Here is an 18781-nt window from a genome sequence, read left to right as displayed (position 1 = left end):
TAAAAGGCCTTTGAAATCTTCTTTAGTAGGTCCAATCCTAAAACGTCACCTATCCTTTTTCTCCAGAGCTGCTGCCTGACCTGTTGAATGATTCCAACACTTCCTGTATTCTTTAGTAATCCAGCATTTCTTTCTTTCTAGGATAGTAAAACTAATTGAAAAGCTTAGTCTATGGAAACCAATATGGTTTCAAAGGGCTGAATGGTTCTCTTACATCGGCCGAAATAGCTCAGTTGGGAGAGCGTTAGACTGAAGATCTAAAGGTCCCTGGTTCAATCCCGGGTTTCGGCAATATTGGTGTTTATTTTATACGGGGCTTCATTATCACCTCTTTCTTCCTTCCAGCACAGCCCATTTTTTAAAATTTTACCTGCCCTCTACTACTCCCTCATCCCTACTCCCCCAATGTTTATTTTTTTTGTAATCCTTCGTAACACTGCAGAAGGTTATCCATCCCAGAGTAAACATTTTACTGAGAGATTTAGAAACCTGGCCAAACTGCCTTATTTTAGATGCATGTCTCAATTCGGAACATTGGCCAGCGCATTGCCCCCACAGATGCTGCTCGTCCCGCTGCAGTTTCTGTAGCAGTTTTGTTTCCTCCCGATTCCATCATCTGCAGCCTTTTGTATCGCCTCCTTTCTTTTTTTCTGCATCTCAGTGTATGTCTTGAGAATTCAGTAAAATATTCCGCACTCGAGCTATGCAGCAAATGGGAAAGAGGAGAACGGAAGGAACCAGCAGAGGCAAGGTGGGTAGAATGGCCTCCATTTGTAATATGGGGGTTTGTTGTAATGCTGGGGCAATAATCAGGCCAGGGGATATCTGTGCAAAAAAAAGGCATGTAATTACTTTAAATCAATGAAAATATATCGGTTCCTAAGTCCTTCTGCTATACATTTTAATTAATTACTGTCATCTGCCGAAATAGCTCAGTTGGGAGAGCGTTAGACTGAAGATCTAAAGGTCCCTGGTTCAATCCCGGGTTTCGGCATTTTACTTAATCGTGCTCTGTTTGTGGGAACGATCGCCAAATCTGGTCTAATCCACTCTTTACAACGAAGTGCTGAAGTAACTCAGTCCTGATTCGAAACGTTGCCAGACCATTCCCTCACCAGATGCTGCCTTTGTCTTTTGCTCAAGATTCCAACATTTGCAGCGAGTCTACACTTTCCCTTTTGCAGTATCATTTCAGTTCTAATTTGTTCGGTGGCAACATTTGAGGAAAGTTACAAAGAAAAGTTGTTTCCACATGAACTGCAAAGTACGTGTCAATGGCTTACATTCAAGTGCAACAAATTGCAACAAAACATTTGCCGAAACCCGGGATTGAACCAGGGACCTTTAGATCTTCAGTCTAACGCTCTCCCAACTGAGCTATTTCGGCACACAATAACAATTCCTTTGCGTTTCTGAAACAAACCCTATATAGCTATATGAGTGCACGTTGCGATTATTTAAGGCATGGAAACTGGTTTCTTTGAAGTACTTCCAAAATATGACATTAAAAAAACATATCAAGCTCCCAAGCACTAAATAAAATAATACATTGCCACCCCCCGCGCCTTTGGCAAGTATCGTTTTCATTCCTTTAACAAACAACAATAACAACAACACAAATTCGGATGAATACAGCATCATTTTTGAACACGTTGTTGTGATTAATTTCCATGTTTCTGAACGTCTAGTCAGTGTATGGTATGCTATTTTATTTGTCAAATGTACCGAGGAGGTACAGTGACATTCATTTTCACTGAAATGCATATCCGTGGCACACCGTGTTTCTATACTGGTGTGTAGCAGTTCCATCTCAATGTTTTTGCCGAGTACTTTTAAAGGTTTGGACAGGAGTCTTTCCTGGTTTAGAGGAATATGTCACAAATGCCCAGAACGCCGACATGATCAACGTGGACATTTTGGACCGAAGGGCCTGCTTCCATTCTGTATAGGGTGATTTCACGAAAGGTCACTGGAGCGTAGATCCGCACCCACGTGACCGCAAAATTTAACTGGAGTACATGCGTCACTTCCGGTACATGTTAGTGAATGGGAAAACACGCACTTTCACACCCATTAAAAACATCGAAACCGGCCAGTTTTTGAGCTGCAATTTACTGTGCCAGTCGGGGTGACCGTGAGGCACAGCGACCTAAATTTACAGTCCAAAAGAAAGATAGAAACTAAGGTAAATTCAAGAGGGAGCTGAAGGTGCAAAAACAGCGGAAGTGCTTAGCGGACATTTGCCGTGGCGATATAAAGTTCGAAAATATCGGGAATTATCGCGTTTGCTCGCTGCATTTCATCAAAAGTAAGGCATTATTGACTTTTTATCTTTATTCATTTGTTAAATGAAAAGTTTTAAAAGTGAAAAATCCGTCAGTAAAATTGCAAAATCGCCCATGGTTCTCAGGTGGGTTTTAACATGCAAAATGAAGTTCAGCATCATCTTGCAGAGCTATAGATGCTTGAGCTGCAACCAAATCTGCTTTAATACTCTCTTCTTGTTGCACATGCATGGCGTTCTTGTGTACATTGTCTATCCTGCTCACAGTGGTGCCCAATCAGGATTGTTGACATCATTCCATGCTGCAGGCTTGTCTGTTATTAGATGATAAATAAATAAGTAGTTTGGGTGATTGTGCAGGCTTTAAACAAGAAACATTGAGAAATATATTTTGGCAAATAATAAAATGTCCTAATTTTGTCCAACTAACAGCTGACAATTATCCCATTCCTTAGCTTGCATCTGAGTAAAATTTATTTCAAGCATTGATAGTTTACGATTATTTAAATGGTAAATGGAGCTTCAGAAACATTTTCATTTTGCATGTTAAAACCCACCTGAGAACCATGGGCGATTTTGCAATTTTACTGACGGATTTTTCACTTTTAAAACTTTTCATATAACAAATGAATAAAGATAAAAAGTCAATAATGCCTTAGTTTTGATGAAATGCAGCGAGCAAAAGCGATAATTCCCGATATTTTCGATCTTTAAATCTCCACGGCAAATGTCCGCTAAGCACTTCCGCTGTTTTTGCACCTTCAGCTCCCTCTTGAATTTACCTTAGTTTCTATCTTTCTTTTGGACTGTAAATTTAGGTAGCTGTGCCTCACGGTCACCCCGACTGGCACAGTAAATTACAGCTAAAAAACTGGCAGGTTTCGATGTTTTTAACGGGTGTGAAAGTGCGTGTTTTCCCATTCACTAACATGTACCGGAAGTGACGCATGTACTCCAGTTAAATATTGCGGTCACGTGGGTGCGGATCTACGCTCCAGTGACCTTTCGTGAAATCACCCTATACCGCCAAGAATAATGTTAATCCCAATTTCAAAACTTCTAAAAGATTATCGAGTCTTTAAAAATGTCCTCACTCACTGGCGGACATTTTTAAAGACCCACTAATCTTTTGGAAAACATTATAAATTAATAATACTATTTTTGGTCAAAAATCTAAAACATTTATCCAATCATCTTAGCTCCTATTTTCAATCAAAATTTGTATTTTGAATATTAGTTTGCAAAATATAATAATGTTAATAGTTTTTTTTAAGTAATGACAGCAATGAAAATGATTATATTTTAAGGAATATTTATACAGTTTGGATTTGAAAAAAGCAAGAAAAGTTTGTATAAAGCAAGGACTAATGGAGGCAAAGTGCGAAGAATTGAACAGAAAAAAAAGGTGCGTAAGTCGAGCGAACAACACTTGTAAGCTAATAAAATCTGCGTCCCTGGGTGGGCTTGAACCACCAACCTTTCGGTTAACAGCCGAACGCGCTAACCGATTGCGCCACAGAGACTTAAATAACAAGGCTTCCGCATGTCTATTTGTTACAGTATGTGCCAGATAAAGTGTGCTGGTATACAGTGATACAGACTTTGTAGAAACATAGAAAATAGGAGGAGGCCATTCGGCCCTTCGCGCCAGCACCGCCATTCATTGTGATCATGTCTGATCGTCCCCTACCCTATCAATAACCCGTGCCTGCCTTCTCCCCATATCCCTTGACTCCACTAGCCCCTAGAGCGCTATCTAACTCTCTCTTAAATCCATCCAGTGACTTGGCCTCCATGTCTTTATTAATTTTAGAAAGAGCTAACAATAGCAGAATCAATTCGTTACCTCCATGTCCCCACACCAATGCACTCTCGCCCAATGCAACCACTATTTCTAAAGCCCTATTTCTGGCTGGAAATACAGTACATCTAATTTTTTTACATGGTAAATGGAGGGAACTCGCAAATGTCAGAACCCAGCAGACAATATTATAACAGTTAGCTTCACAGAGGAAATTCTTACAGATGTTGAAAGCTCAAACAAAAATAAGCGCATCCTTTATTTTATTCGACAAGGTTCTGCATGGTAGGCTGCTATGGAAGGTTAGATCAAGGTTTCAAGGTCAGTTTATTATCACATATACCAATTAAGGTACAGTGAAATTTGCATGAGATCCAAGGAGATCCAAGGAGAGATAGCTGAATGGATAGCAAATTGGCTTCATGGAAGGAAGCAGAGGGTGATGGTGGAAAGTTGCTTCTCGGACTAGAGGCTTGTGACAAGTGCTTTCCCAAGGGTTCGGTGCTGGGCCCGTAACTGTTTGTCATCTACATCAATGATTTGGATGAGAACATATTGGGCAAGATTAGCAAGTTTGCTGATGATACAAAAGTGGGTGGTTTTGCAGATAGTGATGATGGTTGTGAAAGATTGCAGCAGGATCTGGATCGATTGGCCAGGTGGGCTGAGGAATGGCTGATGGAATTTAATACAGAGAATGGGAGGTATTGCATTTTGGGACGTCTAACAAGGGCAGGACCTACACAGTGAATGGTAGGCCTCTGGGGAATGTTGTAGAGCAGAGGGATCGAGGAGTGCAGGTGCATGGTTCCTTGAAGGTCGAGTCGCAGGTAGATAAGGTGGTCAAAAAGGCTTTTGGCAGTTTGGCCTTCATTGAGTATTGAGTATAGAAGTTGGGAGGTCATGTTGCAGTGTATAAAACGTTGGTGAGACCACATTTAGAAAACTGTGTTCAGTTCTGGGTACCATGTTATAGTAAATATATTGTCAATATTTTGCTTCTACCTGGGGGTGCATGATTTTCCCATTACATTTGATCCCATGTCCATACTCAGAATAAAAGGATGTTAGAAGGGTCCCGACCCAAAATGTCACTTGTCCATGTTCTCCAGAGATACTACCTGACCCGCTGAGTTACTCCAGCACTTTGTATCTTCCATTCATTAAGTCTATCACATCCAATCTTGCCCAGTACTTTTATGTACATTACCAGGGGTGATAGTATAGCCAGATACGATAGTGGCATTTAAGAGGCTTTTCGATAAGCACATGATAGTTCAAGGAATAGAGAGATATGGATCAATTATTATTAAGTGCAGGTAGAGATGATTAGTTTAACTTGGTATTATGTTCGCACGGACATTGTGGGCCAAAGGTACACAGTCTGCACCTGTGCTGTACTGTTCTCTGTTCTATATTGTAAAGCTATGTTGACTATCTCTATTAAGTCGGACGTAAACTACTTTTCAGGTGAGTTTGAAGTAGGGTCCTGACCCGAAACATCGCCTATCCATGTTCCCTGGGGATGCTATCTGACCCGCTGAGTAGCTCCAGCATTTTGTGTTCTCCAGGGATGCTGCCTGACCAGCTGAGTTACTCCAGCACTTTGTATCTTCCATTCACTAAGTGCAGTCTCCCAGGATTCCCACCACTGACGTCAGATACCAGTATTTTCCCTGCAGCCTTCCATAAATAACCATCCTCCAGTCTTCCAGTACCTAACCCATGGCTATCGATTATATAAATATCTGCTGGGAGCACTGCAATTTCCTTCCCATCTACCTACCACACCCTATGATACACTAGATCTCAGGATTTATTTACCTTTGTGCGTTTTAAGACCTCCTCTTGTGTACCATGGACTCTCTTCAAGAAATTACTATTAACTTCCTGAGATCCCTAGTATTCGGTCTTTCTCAGTCCCTCTTCTTAAATTTGACCTTCTCTCTCTGGATCTTTCCTTTTGTTTAACCTTAGAATTATCTCCATTCTGTTGCTCGGCATATTTGATGATCAGGACCTGAAATCTGGTACAAGACTCGCAGACTGCTGGGCAGGTTGTCAGCAATCACTCTTTTAAACACCTCTGGCACTCTCTGGTGTTCTAATGCAGGAATGCAGTTGGCACAATCTATCTGTGTTGCCTCCACTCCAGGACCTCAGTAGATTGCTGATGTTTGTGCATCTCCAGGCTTGCTGGCCGTGGTCCAAATCATCAAAGAAGGGTTGTGACTCGATAAGTCACCTTTCCATGTTCTCCAGAGATGCTGCCTGACATGCTGAGTCACTCCAGCCCTTTGTGTCCTTTACAAGCCATCATCAACTTGTTGACTGAAGAGGATTGACCTTGTACTCAACTTACGCAATACCTGTCCTCACATTGTCCCTGCTGTATGATGCTATCTTCTAACATTAATGGTCCATGGTCGGGGCCTGGATGATGTGACCCCCACTTCCCAGAGCAGCCACCTCTTGGTGAAGGAAGACGTCAATGAAGAAGTTCACCATCACCTTTGATGCACCAGAACCATATTTGGTTGATTGAGGAAGAGGGTAGATAATGACCCCAGATCTGGCTCAGAAGCTTACGGTCTACCAGGCAGCCATCATCCCTGTCCTGAGTGCTTCTGAGATTTGGACTTGCTAAAGCAAGCTGTTAAAGACATTGGGATGATTTCACCCATACTCTACCCTCCAAATCTGCTCATTGGATAATTGAAGCATATACAATTATGAGATGCATAGATAGGGTAGACAGTCAGAACCTTTTTCCCAGGGTGGAAATGTCAAGGACTAGATGCCATAACGTTAAGGTGAGAGGGGCAAAGTTTAAAGGAGATGTGTAAGAATGAACTGCAGATGCTGGTTTAAACCAAAGATAGACACATAAAGCTGAAGTAACTCAGCGGGACAGGCAGCCTCTTTGGAGAGAAGGAATGGGTGACGTTTCGGGTCAAAACCCTTCTTCAGACTGGTCAGGGATGAGGGAAAGGAGATGTGTGGGCCAAGTCTTTCGCACAGAGGATGGTGAGTGCTTGGAACATGAAGCCAGGAGTGATGGTGGAGGCAAATTCGATAGTGGCATTCACGAGACTTTTGCATGGGCATATGGATATGAAGGGAATGGAAGGGTATGGATTATGTGCAGAGTTATAGATAAAGAGTTGGTCTTGGCATGTTTGGCACAGACATTGTCGATCAAAGGGCCTGCATACTTTGAAAATCAATATCCCCCAGCATTGTGGCTGAAGATTCATTCCTGATTTGCAATATTACATCAATATGAACATTGGACTTTTTCTCAACCACCTCCACTGGCAGCTCGTTCCATATACCCACAACTCTCTAAGTGAAAACGTTGCCCCTCAGGTTTGTATTAAATCTTTTCCCTCTCACTTTAAATATATGTTCTCTTGCTTTTGATTCCTCTACCTGGGGCAAAAGATTTTGTGCATTCACTCTATCTCCCTCATGGTTTTATACAGCTCTATAAGATCACCCCTCAGCCTCCTACACTCCAAGGAATAAAGTCCTAGTCTGTCCAATCTTTCCCTACAGCTCAGCCCCTCATGTACAGGCACTCCCTGACTTCTGTAATTGGTGATTTAGTTAAACTCGCACTTTCTTAAGCAACTCTTTAAGCCCACTGCTTTATTTCTGAGTTGCACGTCTCTTTAGTCTCGGTAGCAGTGCGCTACTGCGCATGTGGCTGTTTTGGGAAGCCAGTCAGCTGTTCTCGTGGATGCTTCCATATGGTTTCTGCGTCAAAGCGCCCCCGTGGTCTCCCCATCGGAGTTCCAACGTGCTCTCCCACTGGTGGTTTTGTTTAGTTTAGATTAGAGATACAATGTAGAAATAGGCCCTTCGGGCAACCAAGTCTGCACCGACCAGCGATCCCCGCACATTAACACTATCCTACACACACTAGGGACAATTTACACTTATACCAAGCCAATTAACCTACAAACCTGTACGTCTTTGGAGTGTGGGAGGAAACCAAAGAACTCGGAGAAAACCCACGCGGTCACATGGAGAAGGTACAAACTCCGTACAGACTGCACCCGTAGTCGGGGTTGAACCAGGGACTCTGACGCTGCAAGTGCTATAAGGCAGCAACTCTACTGCTGGCCACCGTGCCACCGGCTACACAGTACTACACAGTAAGGATAGTAAATTTACGTGCGCGCAGTGGCACTTCTGTTTTCGACTCATATAACATCTAACTTACAGAGGGATCTGTGGGACTTAACCCTTACATCCTCGTAAATCTTCTCTGCACTCTTTCCAGCTTAACGACCTCCTTCCTATAACAATGTGACACGTTGTTCCTGTGTTAAATCAAGAGGGCTCATAGTTAAGTGCGTTTATTTGTCATATGGGGAGGTTGAGGCAGCAGGAGACATGTTTGTGGTACATAATTAATAAATGATTAACAACTTGGGTATCCATAAATTCACAGAATGACAATGGAATAAGGCAAAGGGAGATTCAATATTCTGAGGGAAACACTTAGAAACATAGAAAAATAGATGCAGGAGTAGGCCATTCGGCCCTTCGAGCCAGCACGGCCATTCAATATGATTATGGCTGATCATCTAAAATCAGTACATCCGTTCCCGCTTTTTCCCCAAATCCCTTGATTCCTTTAGCCCTAAGAGCTCTATCTAACTCTCTCTTGAAAACATCCAGTGGATTGGCCTCCCCTGTTTTCTGTGGCAGAGAATTCCACAGATTCACAACTCTCTGGGAGAAATTTTTTTTTCTCATCTCTATCCTAAATGGCCTACCCCTTATTCTTAAACTGTGACCCCAGGTTCTGGACTCCCCTAACATCGGGAACATTTTTCCTGCATCTAGCCTGTCCAATCCTTTAAGAATTTTATGTTTCTATAAGGTCCCCTCTCATCCATCTAAATTTCAGTGAATACAATCCCAGTCATTCAATCATTCATTCATCATTTGTCATTCCCGCCATCCCAGGAATTAACCTGGTGAACCTACGCTGCACTCCCTTAATAGCAATAATGTCCTTCCTCAAATTAGGAGACCAAAATTGCACACAATACTCTAGGTGTGATCTCACCAGGGCCCTGTACAACTGCAATAAAGACCTCCTTGCTCCTAAACTCAAAACTCTCAATGAAGGCCAACATGCCATTAGTTTTCTTCACTGCCTGCTGTACCTGCACGCTTACTTTCAGTGACTGATGTACTGTTCTTGTCACCAAAGTGGATAACCTCACATTTATTCACATTATACTGCATATGCCATGCATCTGCCTACTCACCCAACCTATCCAAGTTACCCTGCAGCCTCATAGCATCCTCATCGCTGCTCACACTACCACCCAGCTTTGTGTCATCCACAAACTTGGAGATGTCACATTTAATTCCCTCGTCTAAATCGTTAATCTATATTACTAAAAGTCTGATCTTGACCACTTCCTGTTGTTCTGTATAGATTTTAGAAAAAACGCTGCCACTTACGGCTGTGATTTTTGGCCATCTTACTCAGAGTCCCCATCTGCTGCGCAGGACAAGAGGATATTTCCCATCGATGAAAAATAAAAGAGTTATTAGTGTTTAAGAAATGTTGAGATTCTCTCTCCTGAAGACCACGCCCCTTCCAGACGGACTATAAAACCTGGATGTGTTGAGTGCCTCAGTCAGTCCCTGCAAGATGGGGGAGCGAGAGGGTCACGTCTCTCAGTCTAAACTGTGAATAACACTGAACACATGTCTACTAAACTGTGAGTGGTTTTACTGACCTGTCAGTGCCCTTAATGTGGTTTGAAAATATAGTTTGGAAATGCTAAAGCTGTGTTGCCTTTGGTTTGGAAATGCTAAAGCTGTGTTGCCTAATTAAAGTTGCCTTGCCCAATTAAAGTTGCCTTGCATAATTAAAGTTGCCTTGCCAAATTAAAGTTGCCTTGCCTAATTAAAGTTGCCTTGCCTTCTATATAAGTCTAATCTTGACCACTTCCTGTTAGCGTTTTATATTGATTTTAGAAAAAACGCTACCACGTACGGCTGTGATTTTTGGCTATCTTACTAAGAGTCCCCCTCAGCTCATCAGGTGCCGAGGATATTTCCCATCGATGAAAAATAAAAGAGTTATTAGTGTTTAAAAAATGTTGAGATTCTCTCTCCTGTCAATCACGCCATGAAGGCCACGCCCCTTCTGGTGGGAGGGGGGGGGGGGAAATGCCTATAAAAACCCAGAAGTGTGGGCGTGATGGAGGAGGGAGAGGTGTCTTTAGTGGCCTTGCACCCTGCTTGAAATGGTATGAAACCGCACTTGAATTTGGTTGCCTTGGTTGCCTTGCACCCTGCTTGAAATGGAATTTCAAGGAATAGCCATGAGTCAACTACCAGCCCACCAGCCGTGAGTGAGCTGCCAGCACAACAGGCTTGAGTGACTGAGCCGCCAGCCCAAGAATCCATTCGGCCCACAATGTCCATACTAGCCCTCTGGAAACCAGTCCCTTCAGCCCACAACACGCATACTAGCGCTCCAGAAAGTATCTCCCCTCCCCCCCCACTGGCCACCAATATTGGAATTGGTGGAGAGGTGGAATATTGCGTTGGGGACCAGCCCTCCCGTGTGATGCTGGGACCTAACGGGTCCCACTTAGTCTAGTATATATTGTAAATAACTGGGGTTCCAGCACCGAGCTTTGCGGCACCCCACTAGTCACTGCACTAATCTCTTGTGTGGGATCTTGTCAAAGGCTTTTTGAAAGTCCATTGTCCATTCTACTTGTTACATCCTCAAAAAATTCCAGAAGATTAGTCAAGCATGATACCCCTTCATAAATCCATGCTGACTTTGGCGGATCCAGTCACTGCTTTCCAAATTTGCTGCAATAACATCTTTAACAATCGACTCAAGCATTGTTGGAGGAATATGAACCAAATGCGGGCAGGTGGTTAGTTGGGACATGTTGGCCTGTTTCCACGCTGTATCGCTCTATGAGAGGGTGTGGAGGTAGAATTAAGATACAAATCAAGGGGCCTGGGGAGTGAGTGGCTAAATAGTATTCAGGTAATCTACCACTCAATGGGAGAACCAACAAGAGGGTTGAGTGGCCTACACCTGCTCTTATATTATTATCAAGCCATATCCCATAAACCTAAGGGGAATTGGCAGGGTGAATGCACACAGTCTTTTATCCAGGGTAGTTGATTCCCAAACCAAAGGACCTAGGTTTGAGTCGAGAGAGGAAAGATTTGAAAGGAAATTGAGGGGCAACATTTTTACTCGGAAGGTGAATGGTATATGAAATGAGCTGCCAGAGGAGGTAGTTGAGGCAGGTACAATAACAACATTTAAATGTCATTTGGATGGGTACATGGGTAGGAAATGTTAAGACAGCTATGGGTCAAACACAGGCAAATTAAACTAGATTAGATGGGGAATTTTGTCGGCATGGACATGTTGGGCCGAAGGGCATTATGTCTGCTCAATGACCAAATGGCTCAAAACTCCTACCAGACCTCTAATGACTCTGCATCTCCTCTGATGATCCTTGCTCTCCTCTGACGGCCCTCGCACTTCCCTTCTTGATCCCACCACACTTCTAATAGTCCTCCTTCTCCTCTGATGGTCTTTGCTCTCCTCTGATGGTCCTCCCACTTCCCTTCTTGATCCTACCACATTGCTGATGGTCTGCCCTCTCCTTTGATGGTCCTCCCACTCCCAAGATGGTCCTCTCGCTCCTCTGATGGTCTTTCCATACCCACAGTGGTTCTCCCAAACATCTAATGGTCCTCCTATTCCTCTGCCCCTAACCATTATGGCCCTCTCACTCTTCTGATGGTCCTCCCACTCCTCTGATGGTCCTCCCATTCTTCTCTTAGTCCCTCCACCCCACTAATAATTCTCCCACTTCACAAATGGTCCCCCACTCCGATAGCCCTTCCATACCCAATACGGCCCTCCTGCTCCTCTATTGGTCCTCCCACTCCTCTAATGGTTCTTCCACTGCTCTGATGGTCTGCTCACTCATCTCTTGGTCGCCCCACTGATGGTCTCCCTATTTCCACGAAGGTCCCCCCACTCCTCTAATGGTCTTCGATGGTTCGCCCACTCCTCTAATGATCTCCCCACTGACAGCCCTTCCATACCAATGATGGTCCTCTCACTCTTCTGATGGTCCTTCTACATCTCTATTCTCTGATGATCCTCCTACTCCTCCGATGGTCCTCCCACTCATCTGATGGTCTTGATGGCAAGCCCTGCCCCCTCCAACAACCCCGCCCCTCTCACAGGCCCCGCCCCCTCCACAACACGCCCCGCCCCCTGTCGGCCGTTGACTGACGCCTTGTGAGCACGTGGGCAGGCCGACGCGATGACGTGAGGACACGGCGCTGGCTGGCCGTGCGTCGCGAGCCGGGTTTGAAAGTAACGGCAGGCCAGGAGTAGGGAGGGGGCGGGGCCGCCATGCCTCAGAAAGACAGTGTGTGCTCGCGCTCCTACTTCGTGGTCGTCATGGTGTTCGTGCATGTTTACATCCTCAACGTCTTGGCCCTGCTGCTCTACGTGTACTACACCAGCGAGAGCGCGCACACGGCTCCGGATGGCGGCGGAGGAGGCGCGTCCACGACGCCTGGGCAGGACGCGAGTGCGCGGCAGGAGGTGGCGGAGCCGGAGCGCACTGCTGCCAAGCTGCAGCAAGAGGCGTTCACCCGCCTGCACCGCCTGGAGGGCATCAAGGTGAGGGGCGGGGCTTGTAATGGTGGCGAGGGGCTTGTAGGGGCGGGGCTTGTAGTGAATGGATGGGAATTAGGACGGGGCGTCTGGCGGGGCGGGGCTTGCAGTGCTGTGGGCGGGGCAGTTGGGTATCTGGGCGGGACTTATGTTGGTGGGCGGGACCTGGGGCGTTGGGGGGAGTGGTTTCCTGCAAGGGGAGGGGCTTGCAGCTGGGTGGCACTTTATTTATTTATTTGATTCTTTGTGAAACAGCATACAAAAAACAAAACAAGAATATTTATAAAGTGTCATAAACAATATCTATAAATAAATGAAATCGTATGTGTCCGATCATAATGGTAAGGGAGAGGCTTGTGTGGCGGGGACAGGGCAAGTGGGGACTGGGGCGGTGCTTGTAATGATGATGGGATGGCCTAGTAATGGTGGAAGCGGGGCTAGCTGTGTGGGGCGGGGGTGTGGCTTATATTGGTTTGGAGGGGCATGTTGCAGCAAGGGCAGGGCCTGTGGGGATTGGGGCAGGGTGAAATAGTTGCCCCTTAGGTTCCTATTAAATCTTTCCTCTCTTGCCTTAGACATATAGTCTGGTTCTTGATTCCCCTACCCTGGGTAAAAGACTGTGCATTCCACCTATCTATTCCCCTCATGAGAGAGAGAAAATAAATGAGAGGAGAGAGATAAACAACGAGAAAACAAGAGGAAAAGAGAGAGAGAGAGAGTCATTAGGGGAAACCGGTCTGAGGGTAATTATTCATCCATAAGACACGAATACTGCTGACAATATTGCCCATCCATAATTGTCCCAAAACTTTAAAAGCATTTAAGAGTAAACAGGTTTGCTGGGTCTAAAGTTGTATTTAAGCCAGACCAACTAAGGATGGCAGACTTCTTTCCGGTATAGCTACTTCTGACATTTTCCTCATTGCTGAGATTAGCTTTATTAAAATTCATTTTATCACGAATTTAATTGCCCCACAATTGTTTAGTTTAGTTGTGGTGAGATTCATACCCTGGTCTCTGGTTCAATTGGCGGAACTTAGCTAATACGCTAAAAGGAGTGGTCTGGACCAGAGCCTTTGATTAAAACAGTGACTGGGAGAGCAGCAGAGGAGCCAGGTAGTTTAGAGAGAACAGAGTGAGACCTGGGGTAATAGGCAACTTCTGAGAATAGGGATTTGAAAGTGGCTCATCTTGAAGATTAGTGAGGAAAATTATGCTGTGATTAATAACAAGAGTCTTGACATTCAAGAGGTCACGCAGGATATGTGGTAATACAAATTTAATGTTTCATTAAATTCATTGCGTAATGATTATGATAATGCCTTATTTTTACTTTTATTTGGTCTAGTCAAACTTTATGTAAAATGATGAGGTTTTGCAAAGGACACATAGTTTATACACCACAAAAACAGCCCATTTTACCCATCATCCATGCCAAACAAGATGCCTATCTACAGTAATCGCACACCTAAAATCTGTCTATGTCCCTCTAAACCTTTCCTTTCTATGAACATGTCCAAAAAGGCTTTTAACCATTGTCAATGTACCTACCTTTACCACTTCCTCTGACAAGTCATTCCATATACCCCATTACCCTGTGCGTAACGCCTACCACTCAGATCCACTTTCAGTTTTTTCCTCTCATCTTAAATGCAAGATTTAGTCTCCCCCATCCTGGGAAAATGTCCATAACTATCGACCCTATCTACACCCCTCATGATGATTATCTATCTATCTATCTATCTATCTATCTATCTATCTATCTATCTGTCTGTCTGTCTGTCTGTCTGTCTGTCTGTCTGTCTGTCTGTCTGTCTGTCTGTCTGTCAATCTATCCTCTCATCTTGTTTGTTTGTGAGTCTGCGTGTCTGTCTGTGAGTCTGTCTGTGACTCATGCCCAGATACCCTGAATTACGTCAAAACGGTACACAATTGCGCAACAATTTTTGCACCGCCTTACTCACCGTTGTGCTGTGGTCTGTCAACTTTTGTTCAGATTGATGTTATTTTTTATGTTAGTCACATTATTATCAAAAAATTTCAAACAGCGCCCCCACTTGGCGTCTTTACTTCACGGAGGACACCCAAAGCCTGCTTCCACGCTATTGCCGCAGAGGGAGGGTGGGGAGAGGGGTGAGTGATGAGGGAGAGAGAGACCGGACCACGGCCTCCACTGAATCCCCACCCTCTCCCGCGGCCGCCGCCGGTGGTGGGGGACACGATGGACAGTTACTGTGAGGAGGGGAGAGAGGAATTTGTGAGTGAGATGGGAGAGGTTGCCACCGGTGGGGCAGGAAGGGGCAGAGACCAATCTGCGCGGCGCTGACTGAAGGAATCTGCGCATGCACGGTTTCTAAGATTTTTAAACCTCGATAACTTTTACAATATATCACCGATCTGAACGAAACTTGTTGCACTCGCAGCACAGAAGAACGGCGAGTAACATGGCAATAAAAATCGTAGCGCTATCACATACCGTTTTTGCGCAAATAGAAAATCCCCGCAAACTGGAAAAGCACAAGATCAGAGTTTTAGTTATGTATAGATAGATTGTTAACTGAGATTTCATTTGGTTCAGTATTTTTTAGATTTGTCACATTTTATATTTTCTGTTAAGTAAGGTTGTTTTTCTTTCCTTCAGGTTGGCCATGTGCAAAAAGTAGATCTTGTCCCAAACAAAGTACACTACATGAAAACGCTGAGCTTAAAACCACTTCTCTTTGGTAAGGATTTGCACAATGTTTTGGATCATTTCAGATAAATAGAATCTGAATCCTTTTCTTAGTGTATGTGAAGTCAATCTGATCTCTTACAGTTGTGTCAAATTATGTAGGAAGGAACTGCAGATGCTGGTTTATACCGAAGATTGACACAAAATGCTGGAGTAACTCAGCGGGTTAGGTAGGAACCCTTCTTCAGACTCGGTGTCTGAAGAAGAGTTCCAACCCAAAACGTCATCTCTTCCTATTCTCCAGAGATGCTGCCTTTCGTGTCTATCCTCAGATGTATCAAGAACTATGTGTGCGGATGTGGCGCCGACGGACGCGAGGCCGAAGCAAAGAAGTCGAAGCCATAGAACCGAATGGAAACGAGGCCGAAACGCCAATAAAACCGAAAGAGTCCAAAGACGAAACGCCTACTAACCGAAAGGATGGGACACCTAAACGCAAACTAACCGAAAGGGCGGGACTTGTCAGCGATTGGTCCAGACCCCCCGCGTCCATCACATCACTGTGAAGGCATGAACATTGTCTCACACCTCCGCTCCACCCGACCCACAGCCCGCGGAGGGTGGCCGTGGGAGAGTGGGGGCTGTACACCTTCGGCCGCTTTCAACTTGGTGCTTGGGTACAGATTGCCCAGTCACCTATGGCTTGTGTGGGAAAATGAACCCCAATCACTGACAAGTCCCGCCCCCCGGCAACGTCATGTCCGTTATTGGACTTTTCAGTTGAGCGGCAGTCGGTCTATTGGCTTGTAGGCGACGACGCCTTTCGGGTAGGTGGCATTTCGACAGAGCGGCCATTCGGTAAGTTTGCTTTTAGGCGACGCAGCTTTTCGGTTTGTTGGCTTTTAGGCGTCCCGCCCTTTCGGTTAGTTTGCATTTAGGTGTCCCATCCTTTCGGTTAGTAGGCGTTTCGTCTTCGGACTCTTTTGGTTTATTGGCGTTTCGGCCTCGTTTCCATTTGGTTCTTTGGCTTCGACTTCTTTGCCTCGGCTTCTTGTCTGTCGGCGCCACGTCCGGGCACCCAAAAACTAAGCCCAGAAGGGTCTCGACCTGAAATGTCACCCATTCCTTCTCTCCAGAGATGCCGCCTGTCCCGCTGAGTTACTCCAGCATTTTGTGTCTCCTTCGATTTAAACCAGCATCTGCAGTTCTTTCCTACACATTGCTACAGAGTTGTTGCCTTGAAAATCCAGAATTTTGGTGTCTGTTCCTGCAGGCTCAAAATAGCAATATCCTTTATATCGTCTGCCAGCACCTTTTCAATGCTCCTGTCTGTATTCTCTGCTGGTCTGTGAATTTCAATCTGTCTTCGAAATGGGGGGAAACAGAGAAAGTTGTTGCAGGAATGGGGAAAGTATTGAAATGTATCAATTTCAACTGAAGCTTTTGTGCTTCAGGTATGACATTTATCAGTTGCAAATCTTACTGCACAGCACTTTTGCTTTTCGTTTTTAAACTTTGTTTTCTCTCCCATACTGAAAAACAAGAGTGGTATTAAATTGGCTAATTCTTTTAAAAACTCAGCACAGCCTAGAAATTCTCCCATGTGTGCACGCATCAAACATGTAAAGCAGTATTACTATCAGTGCAATTGTATTTATCCAAATTCTGCTTCCATAGGAAATGGAGTAGAGTACAACACATAGCTGCTTCTATATAACACGTTTTAATCTGTGGTCACTTGCGCTGAGGTTGGTGTGGAATAATCATATTTCTTTTGCAGTAAATTCAGGATTACGTATACAACAGCGAGTTCGCCACGTAACCCGTTACAGTACTGGCGCTTTTATCTGCACTTTCTCTGCAGCTGTAACACTGTATTGTGCATGGTTAGATTGTAATCATGCATGGATGATTGACCTGGAAAGGACACAAACGTTTTTCATTGTATTTCAGGGCACCAAGAGTCAAGTGAGTCAGGAATGTTTTATTGTCATATGCACCAAAACGGAACGGTGACATTCTTACTTGCAGCAGCACAACAGATATATAAACATAGAGCAATATGTAACCAATACCACCATAATCTTCGCAGAACATTCTCCACCATACTTGTTGGTTTTGGGCATCTTATTATTGATGCCAAGGAAAGGGCACAGTGAAGATTATCTTAAGTTTAACCAGGAATAAGGGGCTAGGGTTATGAAGAATGGCTTGAAAATTAATCTTTAGGATGTAGAAATAAGGAACGGTAGATGCTGATTTGCAAAAAGAGACACAGAGTTCTGGAGTAACTCAGCAGGTCAGGCAGCGTCCTTGGAGAACATGGGTAGGACCCAGTTTGAAGAAGGGTCCTGACCCAAAACATCACCTATCCATGCTCTCCAGGGATGCTGCCTGACCCGCTGAGTTACTCCAGCATTTTGTGTCTTTTAATCTATAGGATAATATGAATAGCAACAATGTTAAAACACGGTGAAATTTGTGAAGATAAAATAGTTACGGTCTTTGAATATAAGCAATTTAACCAAATGATATGTTAGTTTGATCAACGTCTTTTCTACATCTGCTTGCCTCAACCTAGGTGCTGCAAAAATGCAAGTTTTGGATATGAATTGCACAGTAGAGGAAATACTACTTAGTGCCCATGTAGAAATATGCCACTGTTAATGAGGACAAAGTCAGCATGGATTTACGAAAGGTAAATCATGTCTGACGAATCTTATAGAATTTTTCGAGGATGTAACTAGTAGCGTGGATAGGGGAGAACCAGTGGATGTGGTGTATCTAGACTTCCAGAAGGCTTTCGACAAGGTCCCACATAAGAGATTAGTATACAAACTTAAAGCACACGGCATTGGGGGTTCAGTATTGATGTGGATAGAGAACTGGCTGGCAAACAGGAAGCAAAGAGTAGGAGTAAACGGGTCCTTTTCACAATGGCGGGCAGTGACTAGTGGGGTACCGCAAGGCTCAGAGCTGGGACCCCAGCTATTTACAATATATATTAATGATCTGGATGAGGGAATTGAAGGCAATATCTCCAAGTTTGCGGATGACACTAAGCTGGGGAGGCAGTGTTAGCTGTGAGGAGGATGTTAGGAGACTGCAAGGTGACTTGGATAGGCTGGGTGAGTGGGCAAATGTTTGGCAGATGCAGTATAATGTGGATAAATGTGAGGTTATCCATTTTGGTGGCAAAAACAGGAAAGCAGACTATTATCTAAATGGTGGCCGATTAGGAAAAGGGGAGATGCAGCGAGACCTGGGTGTCATGGTACAGCAGTCATTGAAAGTAGGCATGCAGGTGCAGCAGGC

General features: G+C 44.4%; 1 protein-coding gene and 4 non-coding genes across 7 annotated transcripts in view; 3 read left to right on the top strand and 2 right to left on the bottom strand.

Moving 5' to 3' along the window:
- Positions 1-218: 218 nt before the first annotated feature.
- trnaf-gaa lies at positions 219-291 on the top strand. The gene has a single exon. It is a non-coding gene; the product is annotated as a tRNA-Phe (tRNA).
- Positions 292-921: 630 nt separating this feature from the next.
- On the top strand, positions 922-994 carry trnaf-gaa. Its single transcript has one exon. It is a non-coding gene; the product is annotated as a tRNA-Phe (tRNA).
- Positions 995-1314: 320 nt separating this feature from the next.
- trnaf-gaa lies at positions 1315-1387 on the bottom strand. The gene has a single exon. It is a non-coding gene; the product is annotated as a tRNA-Phe (tRNA).
- Positions 1388-3733: 2346 nt separating this feature from the next.
- trnan-guu lies at positions 3734-3807 on the bottom strand. Its single transcript has one exon. It is a non-coding gene; the product is annotated as a tRNA-Asn (tRNA).
- An 8612-nt stretch (positions 3808-12419) lies between these two features.
- Positions 12420-18781, top strand: part of p4htm (prolyl 4-hydroxylase, transmembrane) — a 58362-nt gene continuing 52000 nt past the window's right edge. For 2 of the 3 annotated variants that reach the window (XR_004414666.1, XM_033037007.1), the window contains exons 1-2: positions 12421-12801; positions 15437-15518. Coding sequence is in view for 2 of the 3 variants with exons in the window: in XM_033037007.1 (XP_032892898.1) it covers positions 12529-12801; positions 15437-15518 (355 nt within the window). In the remaining variant the exon portion in view is untranslated. Of the gene's footprint in view, positions 12802-15436; positions 15519-18781 lie in introns of all 3 variants that reach the window. The other variant, XM_033037008.1, reaches the window with a different exon arrangement.

This window comes from Amblyraja radiata, chromosome 18, assembly GCF_010909765.2.
Source record: "Amblyraja radiata isolate CabotCenter1 chromosome 18, sAmbRad1.1.pri, whole genome shotgun sequence".
In the NCBI taxonomy this organism is placed as follows: domain Eukaryota; kingdom Metazoa; phylum Chordata; class Chondrichthyes; order Rajiformes; family Rajidae; genus Amblyraja; species Amblyraja radiata.
Note: the sequence above shows the minus strand (reverse complement) of the source record. Positions and strands in the feature narration are given on the sequence as shown.